General features: G+C 29.5%; 2 protein-coding genes across 4 annotated transcripts; one reads left to right on the top strand and one right to left on the bottom strand.

The window, feature by feature from the left end:
* Positions 1-327: 327 nt before the first annotated feature.
* On the bottom strand, positions 328-12,461 carry LOC130441514 (TNF receptor-associated factor 6). Of its 2 annotated transcripts, XM_056775231.1 has the most exons (8): positions 12,264-12,461; positions 11,894-12,193; positions 11,526-11,832; positions 9,486-9,637; positions 7,177-7,419; positions 6,982-7,119; positions 3,640-3,842; positions 328-2,233 (listed from the first exon to the last, which is right to left on the bottom strand). In XM_056775231.1, exons 2-7 carry the CDS (start codon positions 12,085-12,087, stop codon positions 3,653-3,655), a joined length of 1,224 nt encoding a protein of 407 aa, XP_056631209.1. In that variant the 5' UTR covers positions 12,088-12,193; positions 12,264-12,461; the 3' UTR covers positions 328-2,233; positions 3,640-3,652. The 2 variants fall into 2 exon arrangements, with proteins under 2 accessions (XP_056631209.1, XP_056631210.1); XM_056775232.1 differs by having other exon boundaries at positions 328-3,842; positions 11,894-12,096; positions 12,164-12,302.
* Positions 12,462-12,595: 134 nt separating this feature from the next.
* On the top strand, positions 12,596-22,553 carry LOC130441513 (heat shock 70 kDa protein 4). 2 transcript variants are annotated; one of them, XM_056775230.1, is made up of 11 exons: positions 12,596-13,437; positions 13,613-13,811; positions 15,706-15,889; positions 16,037-16,328; positions 16,774-16,976; positions 17,564-17,772; positions 18,319-18,499; positions 18,623-18,906; positions 20,598-20,930; positions 21,093-21,235; positions 21,560-22,553. In XM_056775230.1, exons 1-11 carry the CDS (start codon positions 13,331-13,333, stop codon positions 21,903-21,905), a joined length of 2,481 nt encoding a protein of 826 aa, XP_056631208.1. In that variant the 5' UTR covers positions 12,596-13,330; the 3' UTR covers positions 21,906-22,553. The 2 variants fall into 2 exon arrangements, with proteins under 2 accessions (XP_056631208.1, XP_056631207.1); XM_056775229.1 differs by having other exon boundaries at positions 13,128-13,437; positions 18,623-18,957.
* The last annotated feature ends 545 nt before the right edge of the window (positions 22,554-23,098 follow it).

Raw genomic sequence — 23,098 nt, 5'->3', positions numbered from 1 at the left:
AATTTTGGATAGTCCTCACAACAACACATTTTTTCCTTGAGTTCTGGAGAAGATTTCAAATAAAATACGTTAATGGTAATAGGACCGCTTTGGGCTATGAAGAAAGTTCAGTTGCGGGTCTATGGACCGCACCAGGGCTCAACGTGTTAAGCCAAATAGTACAAATTTAAGAACAAATAAGATGAAGGAAGATTTAAATATTCTTCATTAATTTATTGATAAATCATTTAGAGATTTCATGAGAATTACCCTTATGCATTTAATTAGAATCGAAAGTATTATAATGACAAATGATTAGTAAATAAAAATTAAAAAAAAAACTGTGAATAGGTTTTAAACAAAATATATTTTTGAATATGTAATACATATTAAAACTGTAATAACAGATATATACCTACTATAATTAGTTTTAATATTGGACGGATTAATAATACAACTTTATTGATCACATTTAATTATAGGAGTTATAATATGTAAATCCTACATATTATAAAACAAAGAGACCGGTTTCAGTTGGGCAAAGGCACACATATTTTGTTTGTCGTAAGATCCTATCGGCATGATGTGTTGAATATATGAATTAGATTTAAATAGAATATGATGTACATGGTGACGCAATAGAACGTGCATATTGCATCATCTTTTTCGCGAGGTAAGCGCTGCGTGGGCGGGGGGAGCCTAGCGTGATTGAATAGTTGCATCGTGGAGTTTTAGTAGCCATGAGTCACTTCGACGGAAAGGCGTTTGTCCTTTGAGAAGCCGATCAGGCGCTTTGATGTCATTAGGCATACTGTGTGTGTGTTTGAGCTGCGCTCGTGAGTACTTAGAGGCGGTCTGCTGTTTCAGCCTCCTCCATGCACCAGCGGCATTCCGGATTGTCCGTGATGCCCACGGTGTGGATATGGAGTTTTGAATCGCCGTGTTTAAAATACCAAAATCATATTCAATATCCATATTTATTTTAAAAACCAATAGATCGGTCTAAGGTTAAGAAGCCTTCCATTTTGAGAGATTATCTTGAACCACATATTGTTTAGCGAAAGCTGAGTTCCAAATATAATCCACTAAATGCGTTTGAATCCAAAGTGTAGTTGAGTGTAACAAATAGATTTATGCCACACGCAAACCTTATATATCTAAACCTTCATATAAAACACTCCATTCGTTGAAAACAAATTAAAATCTGTTCAGTACTTTTTGACTTTATTCTGATATAGAAACACAGGCGTGGAGGAGGCTTTGTATTATAATATGTAGTGAGGTAATCTACTAAAATATATTTACTACAAAATTAACAATGAAGCTTGGTTTCTGTTGCCAAAATTAAAAATTACCATTAAACTAACAAATTAAATTTCTAGTTGAAATACATTGAAACGGTACTTGTATTTAAATTATAATTAAACGCAAGAGTTTGCAAACTTTTAACATTTTAGTTTAATTCATTAATTTTGTGAGGTTATGAGCACAGAATACGTCAGATGAGTCTGTATTGGTGATATTGTGTTATTAACAAAACGCTTGTTCTTTGTTTACGGAAATTATATTAGCGTTATTACGCCGCTTTCCACCGTGGTGTTTTATTTTTAAAATTGATATCAAGAAAATGGGAGAAAGCATTGTTTGAAAGTCCGCTATGTCTTTCAGAGCGCGGAACATTGATAGTGCCAGGAGCTTTCCACATTTGTATGGCAAAAAGGAATTTCTATTGATTTAGCAGTAATTTATAATTATTCTTAATTTATTGCATAAATCAAAATATTACCACCAAGAAAGTTTAGTTTAATGTTAATTTCAATTCAGTTTTGATTTTGGATGCATAAACCAAGTTTTACTGTAAGCTTAATTCAACCAATTTCATAAATTTTAACTGAGTATGTTCCTTTAATATTTTGCAAATAAAAGGATGGAATTAAATATTAAGATATGTTTAAAATAACATATGGAAAATAAAAATATGTGAAATATATGGCATTAACATGGATAATTTATCAATAATTAACCTTCTGAAGCTAACAGTTTACAATTTTTCCGAAATATTACGATTGTGCCACGCTATAGCCCGACGGCTCCCAGTACTTTCTTACTCCCAAACATCTCTTTTCAGTACGAAAATGTGGGTTGGATGTGCCAAACGTGTCAGTGGTTTTGAGTGAATTCGGTCTCGGCGACCTTTCGTTAACACGTGTTCGGTCGTACAGACTGAAGTTAGCTTCAGTGTAGTTGTATAATACTGAAAATAAAGTCAAAAATGATTTTGAAATATATTTACTAATCCAATTACGTATCCTATTATTTATTTAGAATTGTTTGAAGAAAATGGCTTCGGGAAGTTATGAAGACGAACAGAAAAGACTCCAGCATCTTTACCGTAGATAAATTATGCGCAGCATACAACTCCACGCGAATTACGCGACATAATTTTTTATGGCACAATAAATATAGCCACCATTAACTCATATGTGATATATAAGACGAGTGTACAGTCAAAGCAACCCAGAAGATTGTTCTTAAAAAATATGGGCAACCAGCCGCTTCAACGACACGCTTCTATATCAAAAACATTGCAAAAATCATAAAGATGAAAATTGGGGAAATTTACATTTCTTACACCGCAAATGAAACCCCACCAGATTCTGTATATGGCCGATGTTATTATTCGAGTAAGAAAAGCAGGAAAACCAAATAAATTTTATGTGTTTGGAACACGTAAGGCCAGTATGCAAAGAACGTATTGAAATTATAGACTAATTTCAACAATAAAATTTCTAGTCGGTAATTTGGATCGTGATAGTTTGTGCTTTTATAATGAAAGACTGACTTTTTGGGAATCCCCATTATGGTTTCTACTACAATAATAATAAATTTTCCGTTTTTATCTCAAGTTCATTACTTCAATTTTCTAGAAATTTGTTTAATTGAATCGGTCATTTCAAAAACCTGTCACATTTTTTCCAAAATGATTTTTTTTTTGTTGAAAATGGTTTCTTAAATGTAGATGCGTATTCTGGGTAAAAACCACATAAGTCAATACATACCTTCCTCTTTCAATAATACCGCGTGAAAGACGTTCATTGCATAAACATTAGTCAGTGACTTAAGAGGTTTTTGTATGCACTTCTAGATGGCAGGAGAAGTTTATGACTGAGTTGGACGTTTTTAAATTTGCTTTGTTTTGATTGGTTCAACAATCTTTCGTAAACCATCGCCATTAATGTTATATTTGAAGTTCACTTGTCTTTTACTAAATTATTTTGAGAGGAAAGTAATTTTAGATACTAAATTAAACATAAAAAATTCCTTGAAAGCTCATTTGTTTATGTTTGAAACAGTTTTTATTGATTTCTGAAAAATTCCAATTGAGTGACATATGAGGTTTTTGAAATGACCGATTCAGTTGAGTTTAATATAATTATGTATGATACATTATCAATACTTTGCCTTCCAACGATGTACCATTTTCATACAATCGTCTCGGAGACTGATGTTAGCTTTTATGTTACAATTAAACATGTTTGTTGCGCAAGGTCAAAAACGAAAGTTCTGTGATTGGTTAGAATATATAAAATTTATGTATTCAAAAAATCCTTCAACTGATTTAGTATATTATTTTTGAATAAATTGAGAAAATAATGTTACCGTTATAATTTATTTAAAGTGTTTGAGCTTGTATTTTTATTAATAACTGATTATTTGAAATAAAGTCTTGTTCTATTATATCTTCTAACAAAGCGAATTCGGTATATCCAAATCCTTTTGTATTCATATTTTGTACTGGACGTTTAAATGCATCTAGTTCTGGACGAGTCATCATTGTTTCTTTTATGGTGCGAAATGATTGCCTAAAAAAGAAAAAAAAACATTAAATACATTTTTACCTTCATATTTTTTTAGTACATTAATAGCCAATAGCGACAAAAATTTATGAAAACAGAGTTAACAACAAATATAACGATACTACCGATGCAAAGGTGGGCATCCTCGAGTCAACTATGCCCCACAACCTTTTTGAAAATCAGAAATCTGTAACCAATGTAATATAATTTGTCTTACTTAAATCAAAGGAACATAAAATCTTAATTCGTAATTTAGTATTAAAATCGTAACAAAGGAAGTACTAATACCGTGATTATGCTAAATAGGCGGACATGTATAATAGAGCCCAGCCCCTCACTTTATACGTTTAATACTTGAAATCTGAACACAGAATGAGATAAGCTCATATATTATATTTTGGTATTTCTTACGTTCTTATTATTCTTTTATTAAAATATAAAAACAGTTCTTGTCAGGACTAATTTGAAAATGGACTGAGAGAATATTCCAAGTACTAGTAATACAAATTCCAAAATATGGATAGATTAGAGATAAAAAAGATGCTTTTATTCAAGAATTGTCTATTGGTTTGAAAACTCCATCTGGGAAAGGCACATGTTTAATAATCCTTATTGTGGGATCTGAGCATGGATTTGTTAAAGATGCATTGCTAATATTTGAAAGTAAAAAAACTGAAGATTATCATGAGATTATGAATATTTTGGTATTTCAAAACTAGTTTTCTGAATTTCTAAGAATATTACCAGAAGGCGCTGTAATTGTAATGGACAATGCATCTTTTCATAGCTGTAGAATAGAAAAGCTTTCAACATCTACATTAAAAAAAGATATGCAATAATGGTTACAATGTAAGAATAAACAATCTAATATGAATATGGTTCGATCTGAACATAAAAGTATACTTAGGCTGCCACCATATCGTTGTGAATTGAACCCTATAGAATTAATTTGGTTTAAAAAAATGAAGTGGCAGCCAAAAAATACTACTTTGAAACTAAAACTTGTAAAGGATTTTCTAATGCGAGCTTTAGACAAACATTAACTCGCAAAGTTGTGTTGCACATGTCATAAAAGAAATGAAATATTCAAGTTAGATTGGATTGTTGATAATCGTTTCTCTTTCTTCTAAATTTCTTAAGTGTTTTCTAAGTTAATAAATAATAGGCAATGTAATTAAAAGTTCTGATATGCTGTAAAAGTTTATTTGTTTCAAATAATGTTTAATAAAAAATTATGCAAATAGTTCAATGATTAAATAATTTTTATGGGTACCACATCTAAGTACTGAAATTACTGTTTTCAGAATAAGGATCAACTATAATAGGTTGTCTATGAAAAAATAGGCCGTTTCTCATACCATTTAGAAATTTCCTGTTCTATATAGGCACCTAACATTGCTATAAAATATTCTAAATAGAAAATCTATGGAAGAAGTGATGACAAATACATTTATTTCTATTTTTGAATCAAACAAATTCTTGTATTTGCAATGGAACATTTTCTCATATTTCAGATTTAAACAATTGTTTATTAACTAATCTTCATTTCTCATATAGCTCAATTTTCAAAAAACAAACATGTTCTGCACTCTGAATAATGAAATTTTCTTTTATCGTGGTATTTCATTCTGAATGATTGACATTTGATCAAAAACGACTCAGATCTTATCACTTTTGATAATGATGGAGTGAGACCAATCGTCAGTAGGACGTGAAGCCACAAAAGCTGGAATGAAGTGTCGAAAAGAGTAAATTTGTGATTTCTTTTTTGACAAAAAACTCGGTAACATTACTTTGAGGTAAAGCCAAATCATTTTACGCGAGTTTCTAATAATAGTTGATTGGAGAAAGTGCTACTTCTTTTAGAATTCAGGATTTTATTCTTTAAATACTAAGAACCTTCAGAATATGACAAGTCTCTACCCATTACTTTATAATAAAGTTCATGTATCGAAGGCACCAATATCTAATCAGTTTAAAAACTCACTTCATTTTTGACATTATGTTCCTAACTGAAAATCGATGCTTTTAGTCCAAGAGTTTGACAGTACAAAACAGTATAAAAAACATTATTCACTAGGAATTGTATACCTTGAAGGAAATATTTGTTCAATAACTTTTTGGCCACGTAAATTTTGTCATAGCCTTTAGTAACAGTTGATGTAAAGACGTTTGAGTATTCAATACACTGCATATAATTTTTTTTAAATATTGTAAATCGAATTAAAAAACTTTCGATCAAAATTTGTCGCCCTATGTTACAGCCTGCTGGTGAATCCACCACTGAAAATCAGCTAAACTGTATACATATTGTCAATATTTTCATAGTATCCTAATTTTTATGCAATTCTCCTAGTCCTTAGTTTCATTTAAATGTTTAATGTTAGTGTTTGATATTCTCCGAATAAAATACCAATAACTCGAAGATAAATATCAAGGATTGAATATACTTTAAAGGATCAAATTATTAACCAACGTGAAGTAGGTTTTTGCTAAAGGGAAGTGGCTCCATGTTTGAATAGAAATATCGGATATAGTTTGGATAAAAGAGTTCCATCAACACGTTAGGAGAGGGTGTCGCCAAATTAAAAGAACAGAGCATGAGGGTAAATCGAAATAAAAATCTTTTGATAAAAATTTGCCGCCCCTTTAGTATGACTAGTATTTTAGGTCATCACTTACTATCTAGTAATTTTTTTAGTGAATTCTAATGGTGCGATTCAGATCTACCAAAATGGTCCTAGTTTAAAAATAGGGTATACGAACTATGAAAAATTGAGAATATAACTTATTCATCCAGTATAAATTAAGCACAGAAACAAAAAAGCAAGAAAAATATTGGAGTGGTTTACATAAAACCCCTAGCTTGATTAGAAAATAATACATTCAAAAAGGCCTACAACTCAAATATATTTATACGTAATTTTAATATTCAGAGCTGTTATCATAGACATTGGTAAATAATTGTTTATATATACATTTCTTTTATAATTAAAGATTCTTGTTAATATCATTTTTATTAGGACACTAAATAATTGAAAATGTAATTAATTTATTTGAAATTTCGAAAAATTGTGATACATTTTTACTTTCCAATTTGTTTTCTCAATTTATTTTGACTAGAAATGAATAATGTAATACTTACGTAGGATGAATTAGACTTATTGTTAATCTGCCACTAAATGGCCAATCTAATGAATGATCGTGTTCAGTTTTCATAACATGTACTAATATTGCAATGTAATTATTATCTTTGGGAGACAAATTCAACCGCAGACATAATCTGAAATAATCATATTGTTAGTTCACATAAAATAAATATATTATTATTGTTATTTACTTATATCCGTTTGGACTAGTGAAAAATCCTGGACTGTAGTGCATCAAATGCGGATTTTCCCTCATTGCATTAATTTTGTTTTTAAAGTCACTAAAATACCATAAATAACAACCATTGCAATAACGCTGATGCAGCTTTGTCATACTAAGATTATGGGATGAAATTTGTTCTGACATATTTACTATTATAATATCTTGTTCTCTGGTTTTTTGTTCTAAATAGACTATTTTCTCATACAGTGTCCTGAAAAAACTGATACATTAACATCTCAACATAATAATACATATTGGCTGATTGAAAATCTATCAGCAATTATGATTGAGAAACCTGTTCAGTTTTGAGCAAATATGAAGGAAATATAACACAATGATTAGTAATCAGTAAAATATAGAGCATTTAATACAGAAATGTTCGAAAAAAATTGCCTTCTTAAATATTTGTAATCTTACAAAACCCTACTAGAGAATAAAATCAAATCCTCTGGTAAAGGCCTTTATAAATACCAATTATGATGAAATTTTCATCTCTAATAGTCCTATATTACTTATATATAAATATAATTACAAAAGTACTATATTTAGGCTAACTGTCAAATACCCTTTATATTCCAAAATGACCAATCTAAATATCTTAATACTTACAACCACACTGAATGATTTTGGAGACAATGTAACTAAAAATTTACAGATGGGTCCAAATGTGACAATGGAACAGGAGCAGCATTTTTTGTTTCAATTATAAATCATATTGAAAAATTTAAAATAGCAAATATTTTTTCAGTTTACTTTGTCGAGGTGTTGGCAATAAAACAATGTTTACTATGGTGCCCACTAAATCCAATTCAAACTGTTGCTATAATGACAAACTTAAAATCAGTTTTACAAGCTATTGAAGCCTCTATTAAATATATATAATCAGGAACTTATTTTCGAAATAAAAAATTTATTATATCGGCATTATAGTTAACATTAGTTAATTAAAAAAGCTTGCGAATTAGAAGAGTACTTAAACTGTTTCTGTCATGCTGATGTAATTAGCAAACATAAAAAATCTATTAGAATCAAATGGAGAGAAGCTTACAATAACATAAGTAAAATATCAGAAAATTTCCAGCTTCATCCAAATCTACTAAATAGCATTCCAAATTTTGATTATAGTAAAAAATACACAACAGCAATAAGTCGACTAAAATTAAATCATAGTTGTTTTCCGGTGCACTTGGATATTTTACAATCAACATTTTACAGCTGTGACTACATATTGATAGGTGATACTAATCAGATTTTTCTGGAGTGCAAGAAAAATGAAATCATATATTTCTTTGATTGATCATAATTTTCCTCTTTCAATAAATATTAGCTCTCTTCTGGCAAGCCCAAATAAAGCTATTTTAGATACTATAATAAACTTCATTAAGGATACAAGAAAAGTTCTTCAAATCATTTACATCGAATAGATACTAAAAAAAATGTCTGTGGCCAATAGCCTTAGTCTGAGGCAATTCCTACTTCTACTCACACACACAATCAGTAACTTGCATCTCTATGTATCTAGTCATTTTTTATTATATGTTTAACGTCATAAAATTGGGCATATACTTGGCAAACAAATGGAAATAATGATATAAGTTGATGCAGAACTAAAAACTAAGGATATTAGCTTGGATTCAACTTCAAGCATTTCTCATAAATTTTCCATCTCTCACATATACCACATGATGATATCAAGGCATGATTAGTCTACAATATAAGGCAATGCGCAAAATGGGACAAGTATAGCACTTGTGAGGTGACGCAGTACACAGTAGTTTTGTAATCTACAAGATTGAACACATTGACCCAAATTGACAACATATGTGGGTTCACAGACGTGTCCCGCTGTAGTTCAGACACACACAGTTTGCTGTGCCAAGCGTGTGGGCGACTAGCAAATTTCCTTATGAAAAAATGATTAAAGAAAAGTTAATAGAGGCAGTAAGGGAACACAGAGAGCTTCACAATACAAAAAAGGTTGTTTTTGTGACGAAATTGAAGAATTGCATCACCATGCAGCATGTGTAGCATACAAGTCGTGTTTCTCGTGTTACACTACCCCGCATATGTGTCCCAATTTGGGCCTTGCCTTAATACGTTCATATCTCTAAAAACTGTATTTTTATTATATTTCCATTTTATTACAAGGGAGAGATTGTTGGATAAAATATTTTTCAATCTGTTACTTTAAATGTGAAATTTACTGACTTCTGAAAAAATTAGCCACAAATCTAAAATAATAGCACAATATTAGTGATTAGATAGTTATGGACTTACTTCAACAATTCTTGAAGATTATTATCTTTAACTACAGACTGCACTTCATTTTTTGCTGGTGGATCCCAGAAATTAGCTTGTTCTGATAAGCTGGCAGTACTATTCGTTGGATAATTATTCACAACAATTTTTCCATATGCTTTAGATAACATCTGAAAATAAGAAATAATTATACAATACATATTAGAAGTGCTAAAATTTGAAATTTTTATATACATAGTGTGGTCATGAATTCTTGGCCTCAAATAGTATACAAAGTGTGTTAGCAAAAATCTATTTACACAGTTTCAACTTGCTACTTCAATCCACTTTATTATAGTAGAGCTCAAACGACCACTTAGGCAGTTTTTTTGAAAAATTTCTCGCTGTTTAAAATTTTTGACTAAAGAAGGATTAACACCAATACAAATCAGAAAAAAAATGAAAACTGTTTGCAGTAACTTGTATCAACAATTAAAAATTGGTATTTGGTATAAGTTGTTTCGCTGGGGGCAGAATCATTAGAAGATGACCTAAGTGAGTAAGGTCCTATAATGGTAACTACTCTAGAAAACATTGAATTAGTAGAAGTGCAAAGAAAAATGAAAGACATGAAAAGCACTATATGATGGATACAATGTGGTACACAAATGTGGCTTCACAGAGATTGAACAGTCACTATATAGCACTGATCTAGCCTCGCCCAAGTAATTTTTTTGCAAATTGAACAGGCAGTGTAAGAACATTTTAACTAAAGATAATATCATATTTTTATGGTGGCATAGAAATTTTAGTCAAACAATCTGAAGTGTGAGAATAAAAGAATATATTAAAAAAAAGCAGTTTTCCTTATTTATAACCTTTCTTTCTATGTTAGGCTAAGAACTTATAGACTGCAATCACTACTACAATTTAGCTAACAAATTAATACCTTCATCATGATTTTGTTTACAATAATATAAATTTTCATAACAAAAACATATGGATAAATTAGATTTTTAATAGGTCTCATGTATTTTCAAGATTAAATTATATCAGATATATGGTTAATTTGTGCACTCATATTAATGAACATGGTGTTTCTAAATTCATATAACAAAATTTAAGTGATTGCTCATATGAAATAAAGATGGATCTTTCCTAAAACAAAATTCCCTCAGCCCGCCACTTTCCGAGATATTACCCTTAAAACGTGGTGACTGAAATAGAGTTTTATATTTTTTTAAAATTTCAATAATGACAGAAACTAAAGGTATTTTTTCATTATTCCTATTACATTATACATAGGTGAATCATAACATTTTTTACATCTCTACTCTTTTCCACTCAAATTTAAAAAAAAATGAATAATGGTGTTTTATTTTGTCTATGCATCTATTGGTTTTGAGAAAAAATATTTATAAAAAAAAACAAGGATTTCAAGTTATTTTTATTTCATAAAACTTCAAAAAAAAAGTTTTGATATGAAATTAAGTAAGGTTTACTAATTTCACTCCGTATAATGTAACAGGAATATTGAAAAAATATCCAGGGGTAGTTCTTTGCGAGTGCACGAAAATTACAGAATTTCAAGTTTCACTAAGATTTTAGAAAAAGAATAAAAACTCAATTTTAGACACCATCTTTCAATGTTGATATTTCAGAAGGGGTGGGTTGAGAAAATTTTGTTATAAGGAACACCCATCTTAATTTCATTTGAGCAATCACCTCCTGAATTCTGTAGCATGAATTTAGAAGCACCCTGTATATATGTTGAATAATTATAATGTATTGATAACAAACTCATTGTCTATAGAGACCAAAGGTGAACTAAATTAGTATCAAAATGTGGATTAAACAGTGTGAGTGTTGCTGAAGTAGTAGTGGTAAACAGTGTGTTCAGCATACATATTACTCTCTGTTTAATGTTCATTTCTATGTAGATTCTTTATTGTACCGATTCTACAAATTGTTTGTGAACATTTACACATTTTAGTTTCCTAAATAAAAAATCTTTATTACAATATTTAATAATACAAATATGCATTTAACAAATCATCCCAACTAACAGATATTACTTACTGTTAAATGTTTTTGTATGTGTTGTTCCAAATGTCTCTGAAGTTCAGGTTCGTCCTCAAATTTTTCCTCACAACCAACTTCCATAAAAGAGCATCGTAATTTTTCATTATCTGGCAATTCGGGAATTTTATATTCACAAACCATAAGGTGAGTTTCGATATCCAAGGGAGATAACTCTATTAGACAACCTCTAACAATATTTGGACACTTTGTACGTTGTTGAGATATTTCCCTTCTTGTGAAATTATCTGGAAATATATCTTCTTTATTTAATTTCATGTTATCCACAGGACAAGCATTCTCCCTCCTTAAAAAAAGCAATGTTTATAAAACGTCAATAAGCAAATTAATACGAATTATTTACTTACTCTAACCAAGAATAAATACAATTTCTGCAAAACCGATGACCACAAGAGGTTAGAACTGGATCTCTCAACCAAGCTAGGCAAATGGGACATTCAAATCTAGCTTCTGGTGCTAAAGCGTCGTTTATTGAACTTTCTTCTGCTACAGACATATCATTTGTATTTATTTTGTCATCAAACATGCCACCACTTGCCATTTTCACGATCTTAAAGATGTGCTGATAAATTTTAAGGTTTAATCCGCATAATTCTTATTTATTTAATGTTTCTTACTCATATAAAAGTGTTGCCAGTTTGAGAACTCTGAAATCGCCAAAAAAATATGTGTAATAATAAATAAATATTACAAAAGATGGAAGTAAACAAAATATACCGTATCGAATTGCTATATTCACTAAATATTCTTTCTAATAATGTCAAAAGAAGATTTAGTGGAAATCATCACTAATGATTTATTTAAAAAAACTAAATTCACATTTATGGATTTTAATAGTCTTTATTGAAAGTAATGGAAATAAAATTATCAAATTATATATTTTATTTTAGTATTTTGACCATTCTAATATTGAATAAAAACCAAATAACAATTTTTTCAACCAAAATTGCATATAACTGGATAAACTTTGAAAAATGGCTACAATCGGCAATGTTGCAAAGAAGCTCTATCTTTGATAATTATCCAATTATCCTAAAATAATGCTGTAAACCGTGTATATAATCTTTTCTGTAAACGGTTGGTTGTGGTTTGCAGTTTTCTGTCAGTAATTTTAACACCAAGATTGATTATAACGATATCCGCAATCATGTTTGTCATATATATTTGTAGTTTATCTACGTAGGTACAGATCAAGATTTACGGAGAAATTATTGCAGTCCTAATATTTTCATTTAAGGACATTTTCAAGTTTTATTACTCTAGCAATTATTATTTAATGAAATTTTGAAATTAAGAAGCTCTTTTCATCAAGAAGTTCACTTTTCCAAATTTCTTTACTCGTGAATAAAGCTATGGTTTTGTAATTCCATTGCCAATAGTCAATTCAATTTTGTTGATATTTTTGTTGCTTCAATCTATTATGACAATATTCACGAAACTATCAAAGAGACTTAAGAAGTTTCTCTTTTTAGTAATAGTTTATTCAATTAATAAAAAAAGCTAGAATATTCCAGAAATAGAAACCCTCAATTTCTTTAAGTTGGCAATAAACTAGAACATTCTAGAAACAGTTTTTATTCTGCCTTTAAGTTGGCTGCTTTTCGGTTTTCCTTGTCGAACGTGTAGACAGATATTTCCTTCTGTAAGTCATTTCCAAAAAGTGTGATAAAAAGTGTGCCGGTTGAATTTGACCTGCAACTAGTGAAAAAATCAATTTAAAATAGTGAATTAACAATTAAAATTATTTGAAGCTAAATTATAGTCGCGTTTTAAGGTCAGGTACAATGTCTGTGATAGGAATCGACTTAGGAAATGAATCTTGCTATGTAGCTGTAGCAAAAGCTGGCGGAATCGAAACCATTGCAAATGATTACAGTTTAAGAGCTACTCCGTAAGTTTTAAATAAATTGAATATTCCTAAATTACATATATAAAATATTTTTTTGATATAATGATTTGGACATACACAGCAACCTTGATGTCTCTTATGAATATTTTGCTCCCTATTTTGGTAGTATTACTCATTTTTGTGGGCGATCTTCAAAATATAGTTTTATCATTTGTAGATCATGTATTGCTTTTTCTGGAAAGAACCGAATCTTGGGAGTTGCAGCTAAAAATCAGCAAGTTACCAATATGAAAAATACAGTATATAACCTGAAAAGGTTATTAGGTAGAAAATTTAGAGATCCTCATGTTAAAAAAGAAATACAGTTCTTACCGTTTACAGTTTTTGAAGAGAAAAATGGAAATATTGGAATTAAGGTACATATTCTATTTATGAAACGATTAGGAAATAAGAGTGTATTTAAAATTATATTGTTTGCTTAAAATGACATCATAGGCATCATAATACTTTCATAATAATAAATATAGGTCATATTTAATGTATAAACTGAAATTTTTACATTACATATCTCATTTTTCTGCATTTGTCAATATTGGTGTTTTATTTATGTTGTGAATAACATGTCTCATGTTTTTATCTTCTAATTGTTTTAAATTATCCAAACCTACAATTTTATGAAATAATTACCATTGTACATTATTGATTTTAGCTAAAAATAACTATGTTTACATATATTACTAGCTTCACTACATTCATTATCAGTGGTTTCCATAACATCAACTAGAATTTCTCTTTTGTAAATAAAATATTTAATACAATTTTCTAAGCACCAAAAATGAAAAAACACATACTTAACATTGGTATGTGGTCATACAATGTTTATTAGCAAGTAACATAGATTTAAACATTTAATTATTGTTTATGAATAAGGTACTCTAATTCACTAATTATTGCACATGTTACCATTCAGTTTGTCGCTGGAGGTCTAATATTGTGTAAGTCATAAATGAAAACTTTTCAGGAGAGCAAAAACACAAAATTTTTATATATATTGCGATCATAATTCACATATATTTTTTTTAAATTTATGAACATAGATCAATTTAAAAATTTTTGTCTAGAATTGTATCTTTTGATTTCAATATCGAATTAAAAATTGATGTTACTCCACTGTTAAAATATAACAGATCAAATCAACTAGAGAAAAATCAATAAAAACAGTCTAAAGTTGACAGGTACAAAATTGCAAAATTCCATGTCATATAATTACCTATTAGTGTAATATAAAAGTTAGTTTTGTACACCAAAATTATTTTTATGACAAGGACATCTGTTAGCTGAATATTTAGTTTTGAAATCACATTTCTGGAAGCTCTGCTCTGACTTATTGATTGATTTGTCGCTATTTGGTGTGAAGAAATTCGACACAGGAACATCTTTTTTTGACAAACGCTAAATTGAAATCTTGCATATAATTGTTTCAAAATTTCACTTTTAGTGCCCAATTTGTAGAGTCTATCATCAAATATTTCAAGAACTACTGCTAAAATTGAATAGGGTCAGTTTTTGTTCTGTCAATTTCAGGTATTTTTGTTCTGACTGTAGCTCCTTCTTCGGCTATAACAAATATGTTTTATTCACTGTCTTCTGCAATTTAATGATGTACTATTTATTACTACGCAAATTAACTAGGTAAAGTGTGATTATATGCTTATTTACTTTAAATTTCAAACTTCAATGGATGATCTTGAAAAGTTTGCTGATTGCTTAGTTAATGTGCACATTAACGTATTCTGCATTCTAACTGTAAAATATACACATAGTTTTATTAGTTCTATTATATATTTAAACTTATCAACATACAGCGTCTGATAAACATTATACAATCATTTGGTTCTCCATCAGATTAGAGGCGAAATAGTTATGTTTAGAAATCGTTTTGATTTTAGGTTTCTCTATAATTTTTGAAAGATAGATAAACATTTGACATTTTCACTAGTCTTTATCAAAATATTTGACAAATTTTTATCTATCTTTCAAAAATTATTTAAAAAATTAATTTTAAAACAAAAGAGACCTAAAGTGAAGATGATTTAGAAACATAAACATATATAAAAGGTCTAAAGAAATAAGAATTAAAAGAAAAATATTTTTTTGAGATTCTGTTTCTGAAACATGCAACTCTTAAAACAGTGGTTTGTAGTAATTTGTAGGAACCACTATACAATTTCAAAACATGACAGGCGATAAAAAAACTCACTGTTTCTCTAATTGAGTATAATTTTTTCACCATTTTTTGGTCTATTGTAGGTAAATTATTTGAATGAAGAATATAAATTTTCACCTGAACAGTGTTTGGCAATGCTGTTAACAAAATTGAAGGACATAGCTATGACAGCTTTACAAACTCCTATAAATGATTGTGTTATATCAGTTCCTAGTTACTTTACAAATAATGAAAGAAAGGCATTATTAGATTCAGCAGCTATAGCAGGTTAGTTATTAGAAAAGAAAAAAAGATTTCTTAGTTGCATATTATTAAATTCTGTCATTTTGTATAATGTAACAATAAGTAGTTATGTTTTAATAGATAAAATGATGTTTTCATTACCTTGTGTATACAATGGTTTGATTATTTTAGGATTGAACGTCTTGAGATTATTCAATGAAACCACTGCAACAGCACTTTCTTATGGCATTTACAAGCAAGATTTACCTGCACCTGAAGAAAAACCTCGTAACGTAGTTTTTGTTGATTGTGGACATTGTTCTTTACAAGTTTCAGCAGTTGCATTTAACAAAGGAAAACTTAAGATGCTGACTACTACATCTGATCCTAATTTAGGGGGAAGGGATTTTGATCTCATTATTGCTGAACATTTTTGCAAACAATTCCAGACCAAATATAATATTGATGCTAAATCTAATGCAAGGTAATGGTTTTCTTCAATTTATTTGGCACATTTTTAGATGGTATACCTAATATATGTTGAAGGTTACCTTTGATGTTTGGTTTTTGATAAAGAAATTGGAACACTATTAAAATTGTGTCATTGTCATTGAACTTTGAAAAAAGTAAATATTTGTGTTAAATTATTTAATTAATTGTTTTAAAATGCTTCTAATGAACATACAAAAAAATAAAGGTATGTAAGTTTAATATTCATTAAAACGTATCTTAAAACCAGGAGAAGGACATACCCAGTTGCCGTGGTACATGACATAAAAATAAAAAAAATTGAATTGACGCAAAACTATATAATTCCAGTAAACGATAGAGAGGGAAGATATTTTTACAATTATCAAAAAATAGATGTTGCTTAGTTTATGGAGAAAATAAATATATTTTATGAATAATCTTCAAAATTGTTATTTCAGAGCTTTTCTAAGATTATTGACGGAAGTAGAGAAATTGAAAAAACAAATGTCTGCAAATTCTACAACTTTGCCACTCAACATAGAATGTTTTATGAATGACAAAGATGTCTCCAGTGATATGAAAAGAGCAGACATGGAAGCTTTGTGCACTCATTTATTGGAAAGAGTGGAAACCAGTTTAAAAGATTGTCTTAAACAATCAGGTTAGTCTTTAAAAGTAGAATTAAAGATAAATATGTATATAAAATTAATAATAATATTCACGTTTGCTTACTTGCTATGTTTACCTTGTATCCGACCTTTTATATCAAATAATTTTTTTGAATTTATTTTAAAAACTGTAAGTGATGTAATGCTTTATCTAATTTATAAAACCAATATGAATTACGTGATCAGCAAAAATTAGAAAAGAATGGGAATAAGATATTGGTGTGAGGAAAAATTAGACATAATTGGATGGAACAACTATGAAGGTCGTGGTCTAATTTAAAATAATAGGACTATCATATTTATTTTCATACTACACATTTCTTTTTCCATTCTAATTCTTTTCAGTGAGAAGACAATGAGCAGGATGATACTTGGTGAGGACACCATGTATCATTTCTGTTTTTTATTTATTCGAGATGTCTTTAGAGATTACTTTAGGATTTGTTGTTATGATGTCAAAAGCTGGTATTAGTATGACTACTTTATGTAGATGAATTATTTATTAAAACTTTGTAATACTTCAGGATTATAAATGTACTATAAATTTTAATCTATTCAAATATCTTTTTTTCTGTTTCAGGATTATCATTAGATGATATACATTCAGTAGAAATCGTAGGAGGATCTAGCAGGATCCCTGCAATCAAACAGCTTATTGAAAAAGTATTTCATAAAGTACCAAGTACCACTTTGAATCAAGATGAAGCTGTGAGCCGTGGGTGTGCTCTACAGTGCGCTATGTTATCTCCAGCAATTAGAGTTCGAGATTTTAGTATTACAGATGTGCAAGTGAGTATAATAAATTCTTGAAAAGATTCAAAACAGGCGTAACTATTTATAATTATCATATGGAATCTGATATAACCTAGAAAAATTGATAATCACTCAGTAATATTCAAGAAATAGATTGTAAAAATGATATACTCAAGTCACAATTTTTTTTCGTTGTACAGATTATTCTCCTCTCCATCTATACTTTTTCACTTAAATTCCTAAAATAAATTATTTCCTTTGATATCTCTTTAGAAAGAGAGAAGTCATTGTTGTCATCTGATATTTGAGTTTTTCTTGTATATGTGAATTCCCACTCTGCTATTCATTGTTTTTTTTTTCTTAACAGAGTTGTTCTTTAGCGACATCAGGAAAATAGTAACAATACTTACACATGAAGCTCAAAATGTTTGTAGTGAATCACAATCAAATACTTTTGTTTGTTTAAATGAATCTTTTAAGAATGAATCAATTATATAGTTTATATATTTATTTTTCATTTCACAATAAAAAAATCTTTTTCTTTGGTATTGTAACTGTATTAATTATTTCTTTGTTTTTCAGGCTTATCCAATTTCTGTAGCATGGGATGCAAGTCCAGGAGGCGAATCTGCTGGAGAATTGGAGGCGTTTCCTCTTAATCATCCTGTTCCATTTTCAAAATTATTAACATTTTATAGACAAGAACCGTTTTCTATTCAAGCTAAATATACTGGTAGTATTCCGTATCCCGACCCTACTGTAGGTGAGTTTAGATAAAGAAATGTTCATTCAAATGTTTTTTATATAAATTTATCAATTATTATGATCTTTTATAAAGTATAGATTTACTTTGATGAGAGAATTAAATTTTCATTTTTGTATTTAGGTACATGGATAATAAAAGACATTAGACCAAACACAGAAGGTAAACCACAAAAAGTAAAGGTAAAAGTACGTGTCAACCTTCATGGAATTATGACCATATCCAGTGCTAACATGTATGAAGCGAAAGAATCTATAGAACAGGAATCAGTTGAAGAACAACCTAAAGAGATGCAAGTAAACAATACAGATCAACAGAATGGTGGTGAACAAACTAATGAAGGGGAAGAATCGATGGACACTAATGGAGGAACAGGCCCAGTCAGTGGCGAAGGTGCTGTTCCTGAGGTAGGCTCGGGCTCCAGCTGGACGAAGAAAATATCTGCTTGGTTCAGCGGGGTACGCATACTGTCCCGGCAACGCTGGCCTGGCAATCCTTTTTTCGTTTTTCGTTCCACCTGTATACGCTTTTTTACATTTTTCGTTGGTTTTGAAAAATATTCGAACTATCTATTTATCATGAAAATTATCTTAAAAATTTCCGTAGGTTCATATAATTTTTGAATATAGCAGTTACTTGTTTTATTTTTTGGTAACTTATAAAGTAACAAAAAAAAATGAATATGACTGATGTGTCACATGCTGAACTACTTAATTTTTTTATACAAACAAAACATGAAAGTCTAGTAATTTCCTGGTTAGTTTCTGCGGACCGCTCTACTACTGAGAAATTACCTATTAGTTGAAAAGCTTGCTTATTTTTGTGTACAAATTAGTACAAATAATGTGGACGTTAGAATATTTTTTAAAACCAACTTCACTCGTCTAGATATATTTGTTTGCTTTTTTTTGTATTAGTCTAGAGGTTAGTGACCGAGAATCTGGCGCTATGTGATGTCAATCTGAAGTTTAGTGGAGTATAGCAATCTAGTCCAAAATACAATTATCTCAAATTTTAGATTTCTATTACAAAGTTCATGGTTCATGGTTCATTTAATGGCTGGTCACTAATGTGTTGACAAAATAATTTGACCATTCCCCGTTTGAAAATCATTTTCAATTTACTACCTTGCGTACTTACTTTTTTGACATACCTTCAAAATTAAAATTATCTTCATTCTGTTCTCATGCAACCAGTCTCATTTAACTTTCAACATTATCATAAAGTTACCAAATAACTTAGTTCTTGATTTATTCAGAACTTCTTTCCATATTTTATTAATTTGCCTAATCGAACCAATAATTTTGCTTCATACGATTCAAAAGTGCTGTATGATCTTGATGCTAACGATTCTCATAACATCTGGTAAAATGACTGCGTCTTATGTACAAAATCACTGGTTCTTATTGTTTTTGGACATATGACTGGTCCGTAAAAAAAACGCTCTTTAGCTTTACTATAGCTCTATTCCTAGTATATTTCTACCTTAATTCAACATTCCATGACTTGTAATCTTCGTACTCAAATATTTGTATTTTTCTCAATATTTCATAGTTGGGGTCATCCATCACACATTTTTGTTTTATTTTTAATATGTTTACTTCTAATACTGTCATATATTCTAGACTTTTAAGTCTTGTGCCAATATTACCTAATCAAAGCTTATGATGTAGTGTTTTTGAGTGTTTTAATAACCAAGTTATCATCTTCAGAGACTGAAGCTAAGCTCAGGTGTAGTGGTAGCTTAAACAGTATGAATATCACCAACGTTTCCAGGTTGAGATTATTTTTGGTTTTTGAAGATAACAGTGTTGTGAGTGAGCGTTAGTGTAGTAGTAATAAACAGTGTGATCATTATAAGTAACATTAATGGTAACCAAGACAATATAACAAATATTTGAACAGCACAGTTTAGGTATATTTATCAGCTTTCTCCTTCTAACATGCACTAGGGTGTCATGGGTTTCAATCCCAATAACCTGATTACCGAAATTTTGATTTTTGTTTCTATTTCAATCTAATACTTTGGTCTAAGCTTCGAGTAAAACAACTTGATGGTATATTTTGATATTCATTTTATTTTTGCATAAAATTTTAGGAAGGAAGTGACAAAGATAAAGATAAAAAGAAAAAGCACGTCGTTAAATCAATTGAGTTGCCAATTGAATCTATTACAAATGGTTTCTCACAGGTAGAAATAAATCATTTCACAGAACAGGAATTCAAAATGATAGCATCTGATAGACAGGAAAAAGAACGGGCAGATGCTAGAAATTGTTTTGAAGAATATGTGTATGAATTGAGGAATAAAGTTGGTTCTGATGGAGAATTTGCTCCTTTTCTGTTAGAAAATGACAGAAATGCTTTAGTAATGCAGTTAGATGATATGGAAAATTGGTTATATGAAGATGGAGAGGATTGTAATAAACAGGTGCAGTGTGATTTTTATATGCATTTATGTATCATATTTTAGTTGGAGATATGTGTCTTGTGAAGAGATTGTCAATGTTGAAAATTTTCTGTTTTCAAGTTTTTGAATAATGTTAAGAAAACAATGACTTTTAATACTTTATAATTGAAATTGATGTTACAGGTTTATTTAGATAAATTACAACAGTTAAAGAGCATTGGAGAACCTGTTCAAAACAGAAAAATCGAATACGAACTTAGACCAATGGTTATGGAAGATTTTGGAAAATCCCTACAACTATGTATGAAAGCTTTGGAACTCGTAAGGTTGGTAAAATTCATAGAAACTGCATTCTAATTGAAAAACTCAACCATCTAATAGGAGTGGAGAAAACAATGAACACATTGTTAAATTAAGAAATGGTGTTCAATTATATGATAGTGTTCATGTATTTTTTTTGTTTTTGCAGCTTCAATTAAGTGTAATGTAAATTTGGAGCAACTCCACATTCCCAGATATCTACTACAATTCTACTAATTAGGAAATAAACTACGACCAACTAATGGATAATTTTGGTTAATTTTTTTACTTCAGAATGTCTTTGAAATGTATTTTTTTTTAGATTTTTCATTATCTTTATCTTTTTTCAGATCAAAAGATCCAAAGTATGCCCACCTTACAGAAGAGGACTACCATAAAGTAGAAGATGCATTTAAAAATTCTTATCAGTGGTTGGAACAAGCCAGATCAAAATTAGCTGTAGCTGCTAAACATTTGCCTCCACCAATAACAGTAGCCCAGATTAGGCAAGAAAAATCAAATTTTGAAAGCTGTGTAAACACAATACTTAACAAACCAGCTCCGAAAGCCCCATCGCCCCCTAAAGAAGAAAAGCCGGCAGGAGACGATAACAAAACCACCCAAGGTCAGGATCAACAACCCAATTCAGAGGCACCCAATAGTGACAAAAAAGATGAAAAAATGGAATGGAATTAGTTTAATTAGGTGTTTTTTTTGTAATTGTTAATTAATATGGTCGTTAGATTTAACAATGTAACAGAATATTAAAATATGCTTAATATATCAGATATATTTAAACGCCTTAAGTTTTTGTTTTATTTTGCACATATTTACGAAGAAAACTGTATAACAATAAAAAAAGAGTTAAATGTAGCGATAGTTCTGTTCACCGAAGTTAAAATAATAGGGTACTTGCACGGTTTGAGAAAAAAATAGTTATGGACAATTTATATACAACTTTATTATAATTTTTTTAAATTCTTTGATCAATATTTATAGAGAAAAAAATTATGGAATATTCAAAAACTTTGTAGGTACTTTAAAGATTTCAGTAGGGTCGAAAACCAATGAGAGTTTTCTTATGTAGTTAAAAATTTGAGATTTTTGCGATTTTCAATTGAATATTTAGAAACTATTTTTTCACTTTTAATTAAATATTTTACTTTCTGATTATAATTCATAAAACAAAAAAATGAATACTTTTTAAAAAATGCAAGTACCCTATTGATTGATCTACTTTGTAAAATTCCAGAAGTTTAATTGAATAATCAAAATTCCATTGTATTGACATTTATGTTCCTCAGCATTCACTAACAAAACAATAAATGCTCAATAGTAAAGAAAGTGTTTTAAATCATTTCTCAAGTTTCAAAATTAGTTGTAATACAAAAAAAGGGTTCTTGAAATCACACACATTGTAGAAAGGGAGTTTTTAAGAATACTATAACTGATTTTCTTTGTTTTTTTATAATTTTTGAAAAACAAAAATAAACTAATTTTAAAACACAAGAGACCTAAAATCAAGACGTTTTAGAAACTTATTTTTCATAAGCCGCCGATATTTTTCTGCAAATGAGATTCACTAATTATTCTTTCAAATAATAAAGATTACAGCAATTAACCTTGTAGTAAGTGAATCACATATTTAGCTCCGGTTTATATGTAGAATTGTCAGTTGATCCCTCAATATTTTAAGCCGGCGGCACGCACTCAGACCAGACGAGCTGAGGACTGTGTTCTTTCATCGACTATGTAAAATCGTCCATAATCCGATCAAATTAAATCAAAAAATATGAATGAAGCGTTATGAATTCCCACCAAGTGAAAATCAGTAAAATTATTTAAGATTAAATTTGAAAGTTCCCTATCTACTGGAGTGCTTTTAACTA

The sequence above is a fragment of the Diorhabda sublineata genome, chromosome 3, assembly GCF_026230105.1.
Source record: "Diorhabda sublineata isolate icDioSubl1.1 chromosome 3, icDioSubl1.1, whole genome shotgun sequence".
Classification (NCBI taxonomy): Eukaryota; Metazoa; Arthropoda; class Insecta; order Coleoptera; family Chrysomelidae; genus Diorhabda; species Diorhabda sublineata.
This window is presented reverse-complemented; position numbering and strand designations above follow the sequence as displayed.

Excerpts from the sequence above, each read along its gene's own strand:
- LOC130441514 (XM_056775231.1), bottom strand. The coding sequence starts at position 12,087 with ATGGCAAGTGGTGGCATGTTTGATGACAAAATAAATACAAATGATATG. Across the intron at positions 9,638-11,525 it reads ACATACAAAAACATTTAACA|ATGTTATCTAAAGCATATGG; the intron begins GTAAGTAATATC and ends TCTTATTTTCAG. Across the intron at positions 3,843-6,981 it reads ATAAGTCTAATTCATCCTAC|GCAATCATTTCGCACCATAA; the intron begins GTAAGTATTACA and ends TTTCTTTTTTAG.
- LOC130441513 (XM_056775229.1), top strand. The coding sequence starts at position 13,331 with ATGTCTGTGATAGGAATCGACTTAGGAAATGAATCTTGCTATGTAGCT. Across the intron at positions 17,773-18,318 it reads TTAGTATTACAGATGTGCAA|GCTTATCCAATTTCTGTAGC; the intron begins GTGAGTATAATA and ends TTTGTTTTTCAG. Across the intron at positions 21,236-21,559 it reads AAAGCTTTGGAACTCGTAAG|ATCAAAAGATCCAAAGTATG; the intron begins GTTGGTAAAATT and ends ATCTTTTTTCAG.